General features: G+C 48.1%; 2 protein-coding genes across 2 annotated transcripts; one reads left to right on the forward strand and one right to left on the reverse strand.

The window, feature by feature from the left end:
- Window positions 1-5,421: 5,421 nt before the first annotated feature.
- On the forward strand, window positions 5,422-9,751 carry LOC105562141 (RIB43A-like with coiled-coils protein 2). The gene is made up of 7 exons (XM_012012711.1): window positions 5,422-5,717; window positions 6,023-6,163; window positions 6,577-6,746; window positions 7,101-7,341; window positions 8,500-8,727; window positions 9,153-9,259; window positions 9,541-9,751. The coding sequence occupies exons 1-7, from the start codon at window positions 5,592-5,594 to the stop codon at window positions 9,680-9,682; spliced, it is 1,155 nt and encodes a 384-aa protein (XP_011868101.1). The 5' UTR covers window positions 5,422-5,591; the 3' UTR covers window positions 9,683-9,751.
- Window positions 9,752-10,213: 462 nt separating this feature from the next.
- LOC105562142 lies at window positions 10,214-13,089 on the reverse strand. The gene is made up of 3 exons (XM_012012712.1): window positions 12,516-13,089; window positions 11,412-11,574; window positions 10,214-11,341 (listed from the first exon to the last, which is right to left on the reverse strand). The coding sequence occupies exons 1-3, from the start codon at window positions 12,691-12,693 to the stop codon at window positions 10,945-10,947; spliced, it is 738 nt and encodes a 245-aa protein (XP_011868102.1). The 5' UTR covers window positions 12,694-13,089; the 3' UTR covers window positions 10,214-10,944.
- Between the last annotated feature and the right edge of the window lie 4,342 nt (window positions 13,090-17,431).

Raw genomic sequence — 17,431 nt, forward strand, 5'->3', positions numbered from 1 at the left:
GCCCGGCGCGGGTCGCGACTCGACTCCGGGTTGTCGCGCGAACTGATGTGTGTGTACGCGCGCGCGCGTCAAACTTCCGCCAGTGAAAACAGGCTGCGAGCGCGCGCGGTGGGAAGCGTGGGAGCGCGCGCGCGGTGTCGCGGCAGAGAGAGACCCAGAACGCGTACAATCTCCTCGAGCGTCGAGGCGAGACTGAATGTCTGGTGGACGACGAGCTGCCCGGTTCTCCAATGACGTCACCCTGCCACGCAGGCGCCCGAGAGTCTCGCCATGCTGCGAGCGCATCTTCCCTTTCTCTCTCTCCCCCGCGCTGTCTGTTCCTCTCCCTCTCCCTCTCTCTCTCTCCCCCCTCCCTCCCTCCCCGCCCCTTCGGGAACGAAGCGCACGATTATCGCGCGACGGCTGGAATACTCGCGGCGCAAATTGCCGCGAGCGCGCGGGGCCGGAGGAGGCTTCTTATCGCGCGCGCGCGCTTGCCGAGTCTGTTTGTCAACGGCGATTTTTTCGCCGACGCGACGCACCGTGTCCGACCTCGGCGCCCCCCAAACATGGCGGTTCGCGGCCTCCTCGGGGTGGAGAGAGGGAGAGAGAGAGAGAGAGAGAGAGATAGAGAAAGAGAGGCCAGCTCGCGGGCCGGACTAACCGTGCCCTCCCTGCGATCGATCGTATCGCGCGGCGCGGTTTTCGCCCGATTAAAATTACAACGGCGTTTTCACGGCGCTTTCCGCGTGGTAGCCACCGCGGGTGATCGATCTCGGGGAGCCCGCGGCTTCACCCACGGAATTAATCGCGCGAGACACCGCCGGCGATGCACGCGCGATCGATCCGCGGGATTCGCCCGCCTTCGTTCCGCTCCCCGCGGACGCCACTTCCGGCCTGGCGTCGCAGTGATCGAGGCACCTTTCTCTTTCGACGGCGCGATTGAGTTTGCTCCACGAGCCCGTCGATCTGCGAAAAACGCCGGGGCGAAGACCTGACGCGTTGCGTCTGCGTTATTCTATCTTGCATCCCGTATACGTGCGTTCGGATTTTCCGTTTGTTTCATATTTCACGACCTGCAGGTAGAATACTACCCTGAGAGTCGGCGGAAATTACATATTCCCTGAGGCGAGCTTTAGAGACGCGACGAGCTTTATATTTTTAAATTATTATTATTAGAGATCACAAGCTATATGTCTTTGAAAGAAAATTAACTTTGTTTAATGCAGTGGAAATTGAAGGGAGAGGAGACTCGAGTCGAATATATTGGCTTCAGTTTAGCCTCGTATAATTTTTTAATTGGGAGCAACGAGGTCGATCTAAGGTCTTTGTGTCGGAGAAAATCTATTGAACTTTTGACCTGAGATAAGCCTGAAAAGAGTTTTAGCAGTAAGAGGCCAATACGAGTGGATCAACAGAGGTTCGGTAGATCCTCTTCGGCCCAAGAGGTTTTAAAGAGGGTGAAGTATTTTATTACGTTCTCTTTGAGGGCTAGAATGAGGTCAAACACAATTGTTTTACTAATCTGGGCCTCAAATTGGAGTTTCAAACCGACTTCGAGGTCCAAATGAAGACAGAATAGAATAATTGAGGCCCATTCCAGGACCAAATGCTCGAGTTGGGGAGCCTACTATGTGGGCACCAAAAGTCAATGTCATTTTATTCTTAATTCTCTAAGAATTAACCTGAATAATTAAACGCTTCGGCTTTAACCAAATTAATTCCAATTAATTTCGAAAGAGCAGATTAAAAATGATTGAAAAACCACTGTCTAAGGTAATAATGCAATGTACAACTATCGGCATATTGGATAATTAATTAGAGACGCATAGACGCCGTTGGTGATAATTATAATGTGACTGTCGATTTTTATATTGTACTTTTTACATCTCGATATGCTACTCTTCCTCGATTCGAAAGCGTTCTCGCAGCGATATTGAAACGCCCGTCGCGGTTATTACAACGCGATGACGGCAAATCGCGGCGAACGGACTAACTGAACAATTAGCCGCGCGTACAAAACCGACCAGGCGAATATTTTCGCATCTATTTATCGGAGCGTTCGCGCAAACTATTATCAAATCGAAATCTCACGTTTAACGAGACGTGAAAATAATCTCTGTTCGCTAGACTAGCGATCCACAAATCAATAGAATTCGGAGACAATTTTATAATCGAAACGTTCGCCGTTTCGGAACTTTGCGTTGGAGAAAGGTACGCTGTAAAAAAATATGTAAAATTACATACGTCATAAGTGTAGCGATTATACTATTAATAATGGAAATATATAAATGTATGTACTGTTACAAACAATTTTTTTACTCTTTGTTGTGTAAATACTTGTTTATACACGATGAAAAATTACAGAACAGTGTAAAATTTACACAATCAAAAGCAAGCAGTTTACTTATTACATAAGGTAATAATTACAAGGAGTAAATTTACTGACGTATGTAAATATACACCTTTAATAGATGGTCCCGACATTACCCACTATAATAATTGTAATTTTACATGTAATTTTTTACAGTGTATATTCGTTTTCTCAATAAAAAAAGTTTCTAACTCACCGATTCGATGCGCAGCAGCGGAGTTTAACCACGCCGATTCTGCAACAATCATAAAATTCACATTAATACAGGGGATTCAAGAAAAACCAATATTAAGGAAAATAATTTTTAAGTCATTTAAAAGAAACAAGCGGAAGATTAATTTTATGCGAAATAAAAAATATTTACCGTAAAGTTGCTCCGCCGGCGCCCGATGCCTCTCCTAGACCGCTGTCTCCTCTCAGACTCCTCCATTTCGCACTGGCACAACGCGACACTCGCGAAAGAGGAGCTAATTACCGAAGTAACGCACGACACGGCACTCCCGGTGTTAATCGACGCGGACGTCACTGCAACGCGAACGAGACACAATCGTGCGAAATGACGGAAACGTTTTGGCGGGACGGACTCGCGAGGTTAACTTGACGCGCGTCGCGTTTGACAGGGCGATGTCGCGCGAACGTTTCTCCCGTCGCGCATTACGCGTGGAAAACACGGATATTACTGCACGCGCGAGGAGATGCGAATTGGAGAACTGGGTGTACTTGCGAGGTTACGACGGCGCCGTAGTGACGCCGACAGCGCGTGAGATTTCATCCGGGATTTCCCAGATTTACGCGTCTCGATGGATTACCGACGCGCGAGGGTGGCGGATTAACGTCGCGCGATTGTTAAACTGGACAATGGTAAACTCACCGCGATTGTGCGTACCGTGAAACGTGACGACCACCGCACGAGACCGGTTCACTGCGTGTCCACGGCGCTCCTCGAATGGACCAAACATGACGCCGCTCCCGGCGGCCACTGCGCGACGCTGCTACGGCGCGGCGGTACTACGCGAGTCACGTCAACGACGCAATGTATCTCGAGTAGCGAAATAGCGAAGTTTCTCTCTTCCGTGGAACGAAAACGACGTCCCGCGGCACCTGCTGAATCGATCAGCTCGATCGCGTGGTTGTGGCGTCGGTTAATTACGCGGAATATGATCGCGCACATCGCCCCGTGGCGTACGTGCCGGCGGCTCGAACGACAATGCGAAGCACGAAAGGTCTTCTGACCGCGCGGCGGCTCGACGTAAACAATCACCGAGCGGTGCGCGGGCTTGAAAAACATTAAAACAATATTGACGAATAATGAAAGATACGCGACGAAAGCGAAAACTTTATGTTATACGCGTAATTTTATACGTAATAATGTTGGAGAGATTATTTCTTGGCAAGCGATCGATATAGGTACATGATTAATATTTTCTTCGCCAGTGATCAATTACAAGCAATATTAATTAATTAATTAGAACTGGCTGTAAAATTTTATTTCTTATATCTTAAGTTATTCAATATTGTGGAAGGAAAACTACCAGAAACTACCGAATTTTGCCTCCTTTTTCGACAGGAGTAAAGCCAGCCGCGACACTATTTCTTTCTACGGGATTACGTGCTTTATCGACACTTTACAATTCAAATGAAGATTTGATATTTTTATCTTAATTGCGAGAAAGTAACTGCAAAAAGTAACGATTCGTTACTTTTTGAGTAACTGTAACTGTAACGCGTTCCGGAATTGGTAACTTGTAACTGTAACTCGTTGCATTTTTTAGCGAGACAACTGCAACTGTAACTAGATACTATTATAAAGTAACTTTCCCAACCCTGATAAAGACGCTACCGTTTTCCGAAGTAAATAACAGCGACGGAGATTACGCGACCCCGCGGCTGACGGACTCCGTGAGAGCCGCCGGGCGTTTTATCGAAGGCAGAGATACGGCTAACCCAATTAAAATGTTTAATCGACGCGTCCCCTCCGCCCCGCCGACGTTATCGCGCGTGTCACCGCAGTAACACGATGACAAATTGGATCGGAGCAGCGCGCGCGCGCGCGTAACGGAAGAGAGTAAGATGGATTTCAACGAAATCAACAGACAGCGATGCGGTACACATGTTTATACCATCGACAGCTGCTCTTCACGTGACCCACTCGCGCGAATGTCCCTCTAACAGCTGAATAATTATCGTAAACTGAATAATTATCTCTCTTTATTTTATTTTTATTTTTTACCCCGACGGACAGATAATCGCATAGCCCGAGTCGAATGTCGCGCAACACATCGTCGCGCGTCTATCGTGCGGCTGTAATTACGAGCGAATGTAAAAGCCTATGTCCACGATGCGCTAAAACTTGGCCCAAGTTCTAGTTCCGAGAGATGTGTAGCCAATCAACTTGCAGCTTTTATGGAATAGCTTTAGGCTGATGGCAGAGAACGATCCATAAACGCTTAAGACTGTCTTAAGGCCTGTGTCCACGATGCTAGAACTTGGTCCAAGTTCTAATTCCGAGAAACGTGCAACTAATCAGCTTGCAGTTTTTATTGAATAGCTGCAAGTTGATTGGCTACATATTTCTCGACACCAGAACTTGGACCAAGTTCTAGCATCGCGGACACAGGCCTTTAGGGGACTTTAAAGGCCTTTAAAGGCTGTCAAAATTAACAGACCCAAAACAGAAATGACAAACTCACATTATTGAAGCTTGGAGCGTTTTTGGCGCAAAGCTTAAAAGTTTTGTTATTTTTCAATAATTTTTAAAAAGTATTACTGGTGCACTCGCGGATCTCGTAAACGCGTGGACTGCGTCAAATCGCGAGAAAAAATTGCGGCGTGTTGCACTATCGCGTATTTCACGCGCTTCGCTTCGCATCGCTCTCGTTGGCCCAGTTTCCTCGCCTAAAGTGACCGCCAATTCCGCCTGATTGAACCTTTCGCGATACTGACTGAGATATCATTCCTCGAATTCTAATTGGACGAAACGCGCGCCGCGCGATACACGCGCTTCACCTCTTCCCGCTTCCCGGTCGCGCAACGCGCAAATAAATACTACGCAGTTGGAATCTACGACCCCCCTTGACCGGCAAACTCTCCATGGTAACGAGACTTCGGTTTCGATTTCAGATTCAGGCCGAAGGGTCGGGACTCGGGATATGTTCACGCACTTTCGGCCTCGCGCGCGTAACCTCGCCACCGCGGAGAGAGAAAGAGAGCCGCGTTTTCTCCACGAGGAGCATCCGCGATGCTCGAGTTTCAGCAACGCGTCACTCCGGAGGACCTCAAGGTCGCCGCGTCCATCGAGCGGAAGCGACAGATCGAGGAAGCGAGGAAACTGCGCATCTTTAATCCTCGCGTTAGAAAGATTGGGGTAAGTCCCGAGCGTCCCCCTCTGGTTAGACCTTTATTTCGCGCGAATGCGTTTGAACTTTTAATTCGGTTACGTAAACTCGCGTTCGTTTAATCGAGGGAATTGTTTGTACCGATATCCACCATTAAATCTGTCGCAATCCACTCGCGATTCAATTGATTCCGCCGCCCGCCAATATCCTAACTCGTAAATTCCGCAAGTGTCGCTCGGCGGAGCGCAACACGACGCTTGATTGATCTAACGTCTGGGAAGTAGTTTGCCTCAATGCGATAGGATTCACGCGATTGTCTCCCTGACATTTGCAGATAGACAAGGCGTTCTTGGATAAGCAAGTCGAGGAAAAGAAGCTACAGCGCGAGTGGGAACGGGCGAAAGAATGTCAATTGGACGAGGCTCTCCTTCGCAGCAGCGAGCACGCCGTGCATTTGGAGAGACGGCAGGGGGAGGTAATTGAGTGTGCCGCCAATGCCGATAATTACGCGGGAATGTCCGCTCGATGCCCGAGTCTTCGCGGCACTCGGCGTCGCGGATTTCGGTGTCACGTGCCACCGATCGCGTGGTATAATAGTTGTACCATGGTTATAGAAATATAGAGGAAAGTCTTCTATTATGAGATAGCATTCTAATGTGAGACGGCAGGTTTTCAACGTTCAAATTCAATCGTAGATCTTTTTACGCGATCTAACGATCAATTTTCCACTAAACAGATTTCGCTCCAAGGGCAATAAATTCATGGTGGAACCAACAGACGACGCCTATTAATTTAGCGGAAACCCCGCAATCTCATATTAGGGAGCCTATCGCATAATAGGGGACTTTACTGTGCCGATCGAGAAGCGAACGCTCTCCCGTTTCGCAGGAAAGGCGACGGATCGACAGGGAGGTCGAGTCCTTCCGGCGAGCGCATCAGCGAGCGGAGGACCGCCGGGATTACGACCTGTACGACCCCGAGGCGCTCAAGAAGTCGCTTCCACCGCGCGTGGACGACAACGGCGACGATCCGAGCTTGGGAGCAGCGTCCGCTCAGAAGTGCGTAAATAGCCTGATTAATGCAACAACGGACGGCGCGCAATCGAGAAGTCCCGGATAGGTTTTATCTCAGACACTCCAGGGGAAGATAGAGGGACGCGCTCGTCAAGCTCCCGACGACTCTTTTCGCTCTTTATTCTCGTAATTGTTAAAATCCCCGGGGACTACTAATTTCCGCGAGCCGCAGGCCGCGGCTATTGTGCGCGCGCGCGATACAAGGATACCTTTCCCCCCCCCGGCGCCCATTGCGAGAGAGATGATAATTTACCCCGCAGCCTGCTCACCCTGGCGCGATGGTAATGAGCGTGACGTCGCGGAAGAGAGGAGGAACGATGAAATATTACGGCTGCGCAGGTTCGAGGGCGAGGATCGCAATCTTGCCGAGCGGCTGAAGGCGCAGAGAGAGCAGACGCGTTGGTGGATAGGGAGGCAAAAGGAGGAGCGCGAGGCGGCCGAGCGGGCACGGCGAGACGCCGAGGATGCCTATCAGGAAGTCGTCCTCTCCAGGGACAGGCGCGCGACCGCGCTCGCGCGGATGGAGGAGGAATGCCGGCACAGGCTGAGCGAAGCCACGGCGACGTTCAATCGCGCTCTGGTACGGCCACCTCTTTGTTCGCACCTTTGATCCCGGCCCGACGCGAGAGAGGTAGGCGCGGGGGACTCAATTTATTTAACAAATTAGATCAAATCAACCGTGCGATCCTCAAGACGGGACTCCGGCACGCAGCCAGCGGCGGCAGCTGTTGCCGTTTCGCGTCTCGCGAGAGCTGTCTCGGGGACTCCCGGTCGTTTTTGCTCCCGCGTCTTCTAGGCACCGGCAAAAAATGAATTCCCTCGACCGACTTCATCTCTGGACGGAGGCGCAGGTCGAATGGGAACCAAGTCTGGCGAGTAAGATGGACGTTGGAGTAGGGTAGCGTTTTTGTTACGCCGCTTCGCGGAAAGAACTGCGGGAGGGGTTTCTAGCTGACTAATCGTTGATCGTGTCCGATTGAGGATAAGAGCATGTCTATATTTGAATACGCGCCCACGTACATCGTAAGCGAAGCGGTCGTCACATTCGACATGACGGTGTTGACACACTAGACACGTGCGGTGTTTGTCTCCGATTTCAATCTTTCTAATATATGTAATAGAGCCCGTCCTCTCTTTTTTTTTTGCGTGTCGCAACCCTCGTAGGAAAATCCCGGTCTGGCCTGATGTACGTGGAAAAGTATACGCTGCGGAAAAGTCTACTTTTGTTTAAGCTGGCGTCGCGAGTCAATGCAACGAAGAATTGTCATAGACGTACCCCCGTGAAAAAGTATAGTAAATATGTAGAAAAAGTATACGCCACTGCCGAGATACCTCAAGCGTCGCTGGCGTATTAATTTTCTCAAGAGCATAAGTGTAATCGAAGAGCGCCCGTGGTAATAAACCGAGCACAGATACAATGTAACCAAAGACGCGACGTGACTTTTGTGCGCGTGCATTTTAGCTCGCCCGCGAGATATAAAAGTCGCCTACGCGATTCTTTCGCGGTCGATGAATAAATCTCGTGACATCATCGTGCAAAGTGCCGCGATAATTTGCTCCGATAACCGCAACAAAGTGCCGTCGATTTCTTTTTTTCTCTCTCTGTCCCCACCTCTTTACCCCATGCCCCAACTCCGCATTAATCCCGTCCCTCCCCCTCGCCTGGTTCGCGTCCCTGGCCCTTATCCTTCGGCGCTCCGCGAGTGGTTTCGCGGAATTTATTTCCGCTCGATTGCAGGCCGAGGAGCAGCAGCATCGCCGTCACCGTGAAGCCGTTCAAGATGAGGAGGACAAGAAGGCGGAAATCTATAATCACGTGACTGGAGATTTCCTCACCGAGGCGAGGGAACAGGCCGAGAGCACCCGTGGCCCGCGCAAGCCGTTGGTGGACCGATACAAGGGCATGACTGCGGACGAGTTGAAGGTCTTCAGAGACGCTCAGTTGCAACAGATGGAGGAGATTCGTGTTAGTACAAGTGGTATTTCAGTACAATTTGTAAAAGCGCGAATTCTTATCATTTATTCCTAACTAATTTCGCCTTAATGCTCCTTAATATTCCTTAATGCTCCTTGGTATTTAACAAAACGGAGCGTTACAGGCTCGTTTTTTTAACAGTCGCATTGTAATACGAAAAATGTCGAAGTAAAAGTTTCGCGAGTCAGGTATATAATCGTAACAATGCACGTTAACGACAAAAACAGCGGACAAAAACTGCGGATGCGTCATGGCTGACATCACGGTGGATTCACAATGGCACGCACATAATATTGTATTTAAGATAAAAGTACTCGATTTCATGCAGCATATTGTAGATATTGACTTGTGAATCCATCCAGTGCTATTAAATTTTAATTAATGCGAGGAAACGTTTATCTCGCTCGGTTTTACAGAAAATCAAGCTGGAAGAGAAACGCATCAACGAGGATTGGGATCGTTTAATGGATTCGCATCTTCAAACCGCGTACTCGTATGAGCGCGAATTGAGTCAAAGAAAATCGTAAGCTTCGAAAACTAATTTTGTACTTGATTTTTTTCTCAATCATTTTGAAAGATATTTAAATGTATTATATAGGGTCATCGAAAAGTATCAGACACTTCTCGATGACCCTTTATATTGTAATAATTGTTTTCCAACAATATCTTTCGAGAAAAAGTATAATTTTTTTTTAATTTGAATTTCTCTGAGAGATATTCAAAAATTAAATAATTTAAGATAAAACGCGGACCGATGTTTGAACGCGCAAATGACATTTCAAGTGCTACATTGTATTCTTCTAGGGAGCTCAACAAGAAAATTGCGGAGGAGAATTTGCGGCTTGCCGAGCAGCAAAAGCAACATCAGGAATACCTGAACCATACCGTTTATAAGAATCAACCGACTGCCGCTTTCTACGAGCAATTTAATAAAGGAACACGTTGAATGCAATGTACTCTTTAAAGTAAGAAGGGTCAATGTAAATTCTAAATAAATACAAAATTATTTCGTAAACTTTTCTCGCTCTTTCTCTCTTGTAGATCGATAAAATCGATATACAAGCAACCTGCCATACCAACAGAATCAATGCGACTGCAATTTTCCTGCACTTTTCTGCGAATAATTGGAGCTACTTCCTGTTCTAATTATTACAATAAAAAAACACGTAACTTATAAATTAAAATCAAATTTATCGCAATTTTAATTAAAAGAATTGCTGTGACATTATCCAATCCCGGTAATGCAAAATTTTGCTGCTCTAATGATATTCAATACCTGGTATGCTTCATAAGCGACGCTGGATAAAGCTCGTAGCCATCGATAACTTATCGCATTTGATAAACGGGTCTAATAGATTTGGAATAATTCAAAATTGGTACGATATTAAAATGTCATATCACAATGACGCTCGCGAAACAACTTCAGTTCAGACATAAACATGCAAAAATGACCAGGAAATAGAAACGTAAAGTATTATACCATGTACGGATGTATAATGTATATTACAATTGAATTAACCTAGCGTGACAAGACTGTGCCATATTACGCGTACGACGTCTTCGTCTATTCGATTGTCGAGTAGAGCTTATAATATATCACAGTCGCAGTATTTATGTCCATGCGTACTTAAAAATTTATAAAATTTATCCGTTGCATATCTATTACGTACAATATTCACATACAAATAATTTATGCTAATTGTATATTATTTAATCCGTTTTGTTAGATTATAGAATTTGTGCAATTACCTTATTATGATAGCATGCTATATCTAATTATATTTACCGTAATCTCTTAATAAGTATTAAAGTACTTTGTCAAGCGTAAACTTTATAAACATTGAGATAAAATAGACGAAATAATTTTTATTACCTTGCCTAATAGAATTAAATTTTAGGCTGTCCATTCCAAACAATGTCCATTCCAAATTTCCACTAGTCTCATAAATAAAGTTCTGCAATGATAATCCGTCCAAAAAAAATAGTAAAACGAGACTAGATACATACAGGGTGTTTCAAAAAGAGTGGGCTGGCTATGTCATCATGTTGTTCTCATCATATTCCTAAAAACACTTTGTTAAAGCCAGCCTCGCCCTTCATAAAATACTTTGTGCTGTGTAAATAGTCGACGTAAGATCTTGTTCTATTCGGAGCGTTTTGATTCTTTTTTCCTGTTTTCGCTGCACCCCAAAAAAGCGCACTGAACGGTTATTTATTATCGGACGGACGGAGCGCCATGGCCAGAACTTGTTGCATCTGTATCCTGACGTCCAGCTTCTTTTCCTCCGGCACCTGCCTGATGATCGGCAGTAGCGAGAGAAGGAACATCTTGTCGTAGTCGTCCTCATCGAGGGTAACGCGCTGGCTGCTGTGCGAGGAGAGGATGTCGTGTATCTCGTTGTCGAAGGGCGTGAAGGACGTCTCGCAGAGCTGTTTCGAGTAACGCGGGCACACCTTGTACGAGGGAGTGCCCGCTTGAAGATACTCCCGGCTACCAGTTATGGAAGCACCGCCGTGAGCAAGGGGGTCGTACTCCTCGATCACGGGGTTGTCCATCTCGCCCTCGCTTTCCTCCGATTTGCAGGGATTAAAGGTCGCGGAACCCCTTAAAAAACAGGATCCAAGTCAGTCGAACGAAAATCGATTTTTTATTCTTTCCCGACGACAGCCGATACCTCTTGTTCTCCACTGTCGGCATGAGGAACAACAATCGATCGAAGTACATGTATTTCTTTCGTTTCCGCCCGGCGGGTCCAGATCCCTTATGCGACTTCTGAAGCTTCAGCTCTTTCATGAAGTAATCCCGTATGTTCCTCCATTTTCCACGTAAATTTTTCTCTGCAAATTATGTCGACTTAACAATTGAAATTTCCTTTGGATACGATACAACGGAACAACAATATGCCCTGCGCACAATAGAGGAAATATTGGAAATAGAAATAAGTATTACATGTTAGAACAGAGCAAAAAGAAGAAAGATTAAATGCAGCGCAATAAGAAAACGAATGAGGCTTTGAACGCGATAAGATACGAGATATAAATATAGGAATTGAGTCATAATCCTAAATATTTATATTCCAGCTTATTAATTTAAAAAACACGGATTTAACATTTATTCCTCTATTCCTAATGTTTCCTCCATTATGCGCAAGGCCTAAAAATCTTTCAAATATTTAAGGTTCATTTTACAAGATTTTCAAAACATTTTTTCATGCTTGCCGACCTCTTTCGCGAGGAGAAATAAAGAATACAAGGGGACACTAATTTTGACTAGCGAAGTACTTTTCAAGAAATAATTTTTATAATAAATTCCGTGATACAAATTTTCCTCTAATTTTTAATAAATATCTTTAAAGTCAAAATTAAATAAAGTACGCCATATAAAGTCAATCGAACGAACGCGGTGAAACTAAACATTTCCCCTGAATCTTTTGTCGAAGCTTGAGACCACGTGGGGACTAACTTTTCTCAACGAAACGCCTTTGTCCGATTCTCTCCCACATCCTCGACGCGACTCGGGCCCGGTTTCACCGAACGTCGCTTTACTTTAATCCGAGTTTAATCTACGTTTGTCTCTTTCTGGAGTAACAGTTGGAAAGAGACAAAGAACGAATTGAGCTGAGCTTAAAGTTGGTGAAACCGGACCTCAATTGTTTACGAATCCGATCGCGCGGAAGATATCGATTCCAAGTTCCCGGATTTCCGCGGCGCGGCGGCCAGTGGCGGCGACGCGGCCGGAGGAATCCGGATCGATCAATCGCGGCGGCCATGCTATATACCTTCCACGTTTCTCTCCTCGTCCGACAAGCGCGCCCAATTCGGTACCATCACCTGGCAAACCTCATCCCACGCGGTCATCTTGGCGTTACGGTCGTTGTACTCGCCGCGGTTCACGTCGTAGATCGCTGGCCGCCTCTCTATTTCCTCGATGAATCTCTCCGTGTCGAACATGCTCATAGAGCCCACGGGAGGCTTCCTTTCCCCTCGTGTCGCCTCTCGCCACGATTCTGCACCTTGCGGCGAAACAGTTCGACCGATACTTTCGCCAAAATCTCTCGGAAATCGAACCGGAGTCCTCTCGAGCACTCGGCGGAAAAGTAATTTCCCCAATTTCGAGCACGGATAAGGGGGCTCGAACGGCGGTGCCGCGTCGTTCTCGCCACCAGTAAGCCCGCCGCGGTGGTCGCCGGTCAATCGCCGATACGCTGAAAGCGATCGAAATCGGCAACGGAAAACAGCCGCAGTCGTGGCCCGGCGCGGCGTCGTCGTGTCGCGTCGTCTGCAGCGGCTTGCGCGTCACTGCGGAGAAACCGTTGCACGGCCAGCACGGCTTTGGGTATCATGGCGGCCCGGCGGCGAACGTGCGGTTGCGGTTGCGGAGCGGAATCTATGCCGCCCGCGACGTTGCCAGACCGGCGCGGGCGGCGAGGCCGCCGCGCCGCGTCGCGCCGCGGCTCGCTCGAGTCGGGAGCGGGCCGAAAGAACGGCGGAATCGCGTCGCCGTGCGTGCGTGCGTGCGTGCACACACGGACGCGCGCGCCCGCGCGACCCACGGGCGTGGAGTAATATTCGCGCGCAGAAATTTACGTCTCGCGAGCAGGACGGGCGGCGAGGACGTAGCTTTTTTCTCTTTAAAACTTTTCGCAATATAAATGTAAAAATTAAAATCACTTTCTTGTATTGGCTCTTGTTCCTTTGTTACTTTATATTTGTGTCTTCACATCGGAGCCTCGTGAATTTTACCAATTGTCCCTTTTGCTTCTTACGTGTTTGCGGTCGTACTCTTTAAATGGAGCCGAAAACTCAAGTTTCACGGCTTCGCTTCGGTTGCGTCAGTCGAAATGGAATTGACTTTCGAGAACCACGGACTTCCGCTTCCTGCGGCAGCTAAGGCTGCGTTCGGAAACGTCACCCGAGTGTCCTAGTGTATCATTTTGTCTTTGTTGCTCACCGAGTGGTGACAAAATGATGCGCTCGAGTGACGTTTCTACAGCTTCAACAAGAGAAGCTTTCGCGGCGGGAAGTATAAGTAGTAAGTTCGCTCCGTCATTTGTCTCGTTTCGCGTCGATCTCCTCCGCGCATCCGACATTGCTCTGAGCAGATCAGTGAGAGAAAAGTCCTACTTTTTTATGAGCACGTACACACGCGCGCACACGTCGCTGGATCCTGCCCGGGTGTTTGGCGGAAAACCACGTGATCGGGAAAATCGCAAAGATCAAAGGGGTAGACAGTGGACCTACCAGTTATACTATTTAACCGTACGCGAGAGTACGACACAAGTGTCCCGGGGTAGAGCCGCGTTTCATTTAAAAGTAATAACGCGTTGGGTATACATCGCGTCGCAATTGTCCGCAAAAGTAGCGTAAAACGTCGGCCGTCGCGCCAGATAAGAAAAAAAGAGCCTCCAACTTTACAAGTAACATTAGCGTAAGTGCCTCGCGAATGGCAATAACAAAGTTAGCGGAGCGGCGGGAGTCTATAAAGTCCTGCAAGTTGGGTAAATCACTCGCTGGAGACCCGAGGAACACGTGGGCGACGCGAGAGGAGGGGCTAAAGTGGAGAGAAAAGTGGCGCTTCAAGACCGCGCGAGACCGCCAATAAATATCCCTGAAGCGAGAGTCGAGTCGCCCGGCGAGCGAAGGGAGCGCGGACAACTTCATCCCGGCGGGGAGTTTCAAAAATAAAAGGCGAGAGGTGTATTTCGGTGCGGCGACGCGGAGCGCGGCGTACAGCGAGCGTCAAGGAGCTGAGCGCGCGGACGAATCGTTCGGCTCGCGGGCGAGAGACGCGCGTTCCCTCACGGAGAATCAAGCGCCGTCGGTCGCTCCAGCCCGGTCTCGCACCGGGAGATACACCCCCTCGTAGGCGAGTGCGGAATTCGCGCCGCCGCGGCGTTGCCAAGCCTCCGGCCGTCGGAATTCACGTGTTGCTACGCGACATCGCCCGCACGTCCGACGCGACGCGACGCTACGAGCGGTGCGCGCGTGCTGCGCGACGGCAACGTCGACGCGTTTCCACCGCACCGTTATCGACCGGGGCGTCGCGGGCGTTGCGGATCGCGAGCGCCGAAATCGACGCCGGGCGTCTCCGGGAGAGATCGGGGCGTCGCTGACTCCCGCTCGCGGGATCTTTTCCTCGCGAAGGAAAAATCGTTCGTGAAACCCCACCGCCCCTTCTCGCCTCTCAATACCCTTCGTTTAAAAATAATCGTACGAAACTGCGGAAACAACAACTCTCCCGATATCCCGTTCCATGCTTTTGAAAAAGAAAAAGCGGGAATAAACGAGCGAAAGGTTGTCGACACGTCCCGATGGCGCAACGTATGCGGAAGCTCATCGGAAAGTCAGATGAGCCGTGCGCGCGGCGACGACGGTCCGCGACTTCCCGCGCGCGCGAATCGAAAGACAAATAAAATAACGACACGCCCACGTTAAGCGGGGACCCCGAGCGGTAATTGCGAGAGACCGCGAGTGCCTATTTAACCGGTCGTCCGAACGTAGGTAACGATTCGCCGTAACGTCGCGCGCATCGATCCACCCGACCAATGGGGCGTGGGCGTTCGCGTCGTACGATGCGTGGCCTCATGCGTGTCGAGTTCCGGAGTGCGCCTTCGACTCTGCGCTCCGACGTTCGATCCCCAATTAGTCCGTCTATCGGAGAAGCTCATTAAGCCAACGGCACACGAAACTATTTTTCCTGCTGGATTGCTTACGAGAGCCAATCAGGATCTAGCTTTAAGTCGCCTGATCTGAAACTCTGCGTCCTGATTGGTCCTCGTAAGACAGGTATAAAAATTGACTGTAAACTGGCCTTAGTGTGCACTCAGTGCGCACTAGCGCGAGCAATCGAATTCGCTATGAGCCATAATTGCGCGCGCGCGCACGATTGGAGATGCGAGAGTCGTTACTCGCGATTCCCATAATTCCGGCCTCTCCTATGGCGTGCGATGTAGATTATCGCGGGTAAATCGTAACGATCGCGCCGCACGTTATACGTGACACACGTGCCGGCATTTACGTTGCCGGCACGCACGGTGTGTCCGTCTACTTGGAAAATTCCTCTCGCAGGTTTGTGAGAAGACTAGGCAGTTTCTTCGGTATTTACGTAGTTTCTTCGGTAAACGGGGAAAAGAAACCGCTTGTGTAAGCGAAAGCCCGCCTTTGTTTCAACAATTCATATATATAGTCGTGGATGGATGTTTTTTCGTCCGAGACTGGAGCTGTCAGAAGCCATGGTCGAAATAGAAACTTAATTAACGATTTTCAGTAATAAAATTGACCGAGCGACAAGGAAAAGGCTTTGAGAGCACAACGCGGTTAATAGTGCGTGTAAATAACGCTGTAATAATCTTTAATTATTAATGAGATACATAATATACGACGTATATGTATCTTATTTATAAATTATTATAATTACTGTAATGATAATATACGTCAATGTATAAACACTTTATCGATAATTTATCATTTACATTTTACAATAATTATATACCGATGTGCATTGTAACAATGTTTAATTATTAATCAGACAATTGTCCATATTAATGTATTAAAGGTTTGTTAATGACGTCAGTTCATGCGGTATTAACCGCGCTGCACTCTCAAAGCCCACGTTTTACTCGTTTAATTGTTTGACTAACACTACTAATGGGGTATTTTTCATATATGTATGTGTGTAACTTCGGAGAAACTCGTCGTTCACAACCGCAGTTACGACACTTGCGGTTGAAATTACACGCCGAGCCTTGGAAACATTTACCTTAAATGAAAGTAAAGTGTTCTTAAAAGTAATCCTTCAAATCTACAAGTTTACTTAAGAAGTTTTAGAGTAACCTTGGACACTCAAAGTAATTTTTAGATAGCCAAGCTTGCCGAAGTTCCCGCTAGAGGGCCGCGCGGCTTCGCACTTTCTCGTAAAAAGAAAACGCGGATATTATAAATTATATCGCATACCTTCCACAGTTCTTAAACTTTTCTTTTCAATTCTTAAAGTAAGTCTCAAGTTCACCTCAAATAAAAGTTTAAAGTGTCCAAATTTACTTCTCGTACTTCTTATTTTCCTAAGGTAAAATTTTTTCAGGTTTCCTCAAGATATATATTTTCCCAAAGAAGGGAACGATACGTCGCGATAATAGTTGCAATTATGAAATCAATGGAATACGTCAACGATGACGAACGCATAACGCAGCGACTTGGTCTATTGCAAGTATTCCAAAGACAAGTGGCCCAATCGACTTGATAAGCATTCGTGTCTCTCGCCAATTTCTTCCTCTCCGACGCACCGCGCGCGCGTGACACGAGAGGATAAACGAAAAACCGACGCGTCACGACAGTCGCGTGGCACGCCAGGGAGGACGAGAGAGAGAGAGAGAGAGAGAGAGTTGCGTAAAGCCCGTGTCACACTACGTATTGCGGACGCGGATTGGATTACGGATCGTACAAATAGACAGTCGTCTATCCTGCGATCTGCAATCCGGATCCCAAGTTGCCTCGCTGTGATTGGCTGAATTTCGATCCGCAATCCGTAATCCCAATCCAATCCGCGTCCGCAATACGTAGTGGGACACGGGCTTAAGTCAGGACCAGGACCTGCAGCTGGGAATGAGTGCCGGGGAGGGGAAGCCGTCCGGGTGGGAGCGAGACGGGCAGGTCTCGTATTTGGTGGTAGGGCGAAAGGGACGGGGGAGGGCGGCCG

This window comes from Vollenhovia emeryi, unplaced genomic scaffold (assembly GCF_000949405.1).
Source record: "Vollenhovia emeryi isolate VEMERY1.0 unplaced genomic scaffold, V.emery_V1.0 DF939194.1, whole genome shotgun sequence".
Classification (NCBI taxonomy): Eukaryota; Metazoa; Arthropoda; class Insecta; order Hymenoptera; family Formicidae; genus Vollenhovia; species Vollenhovia emeryi.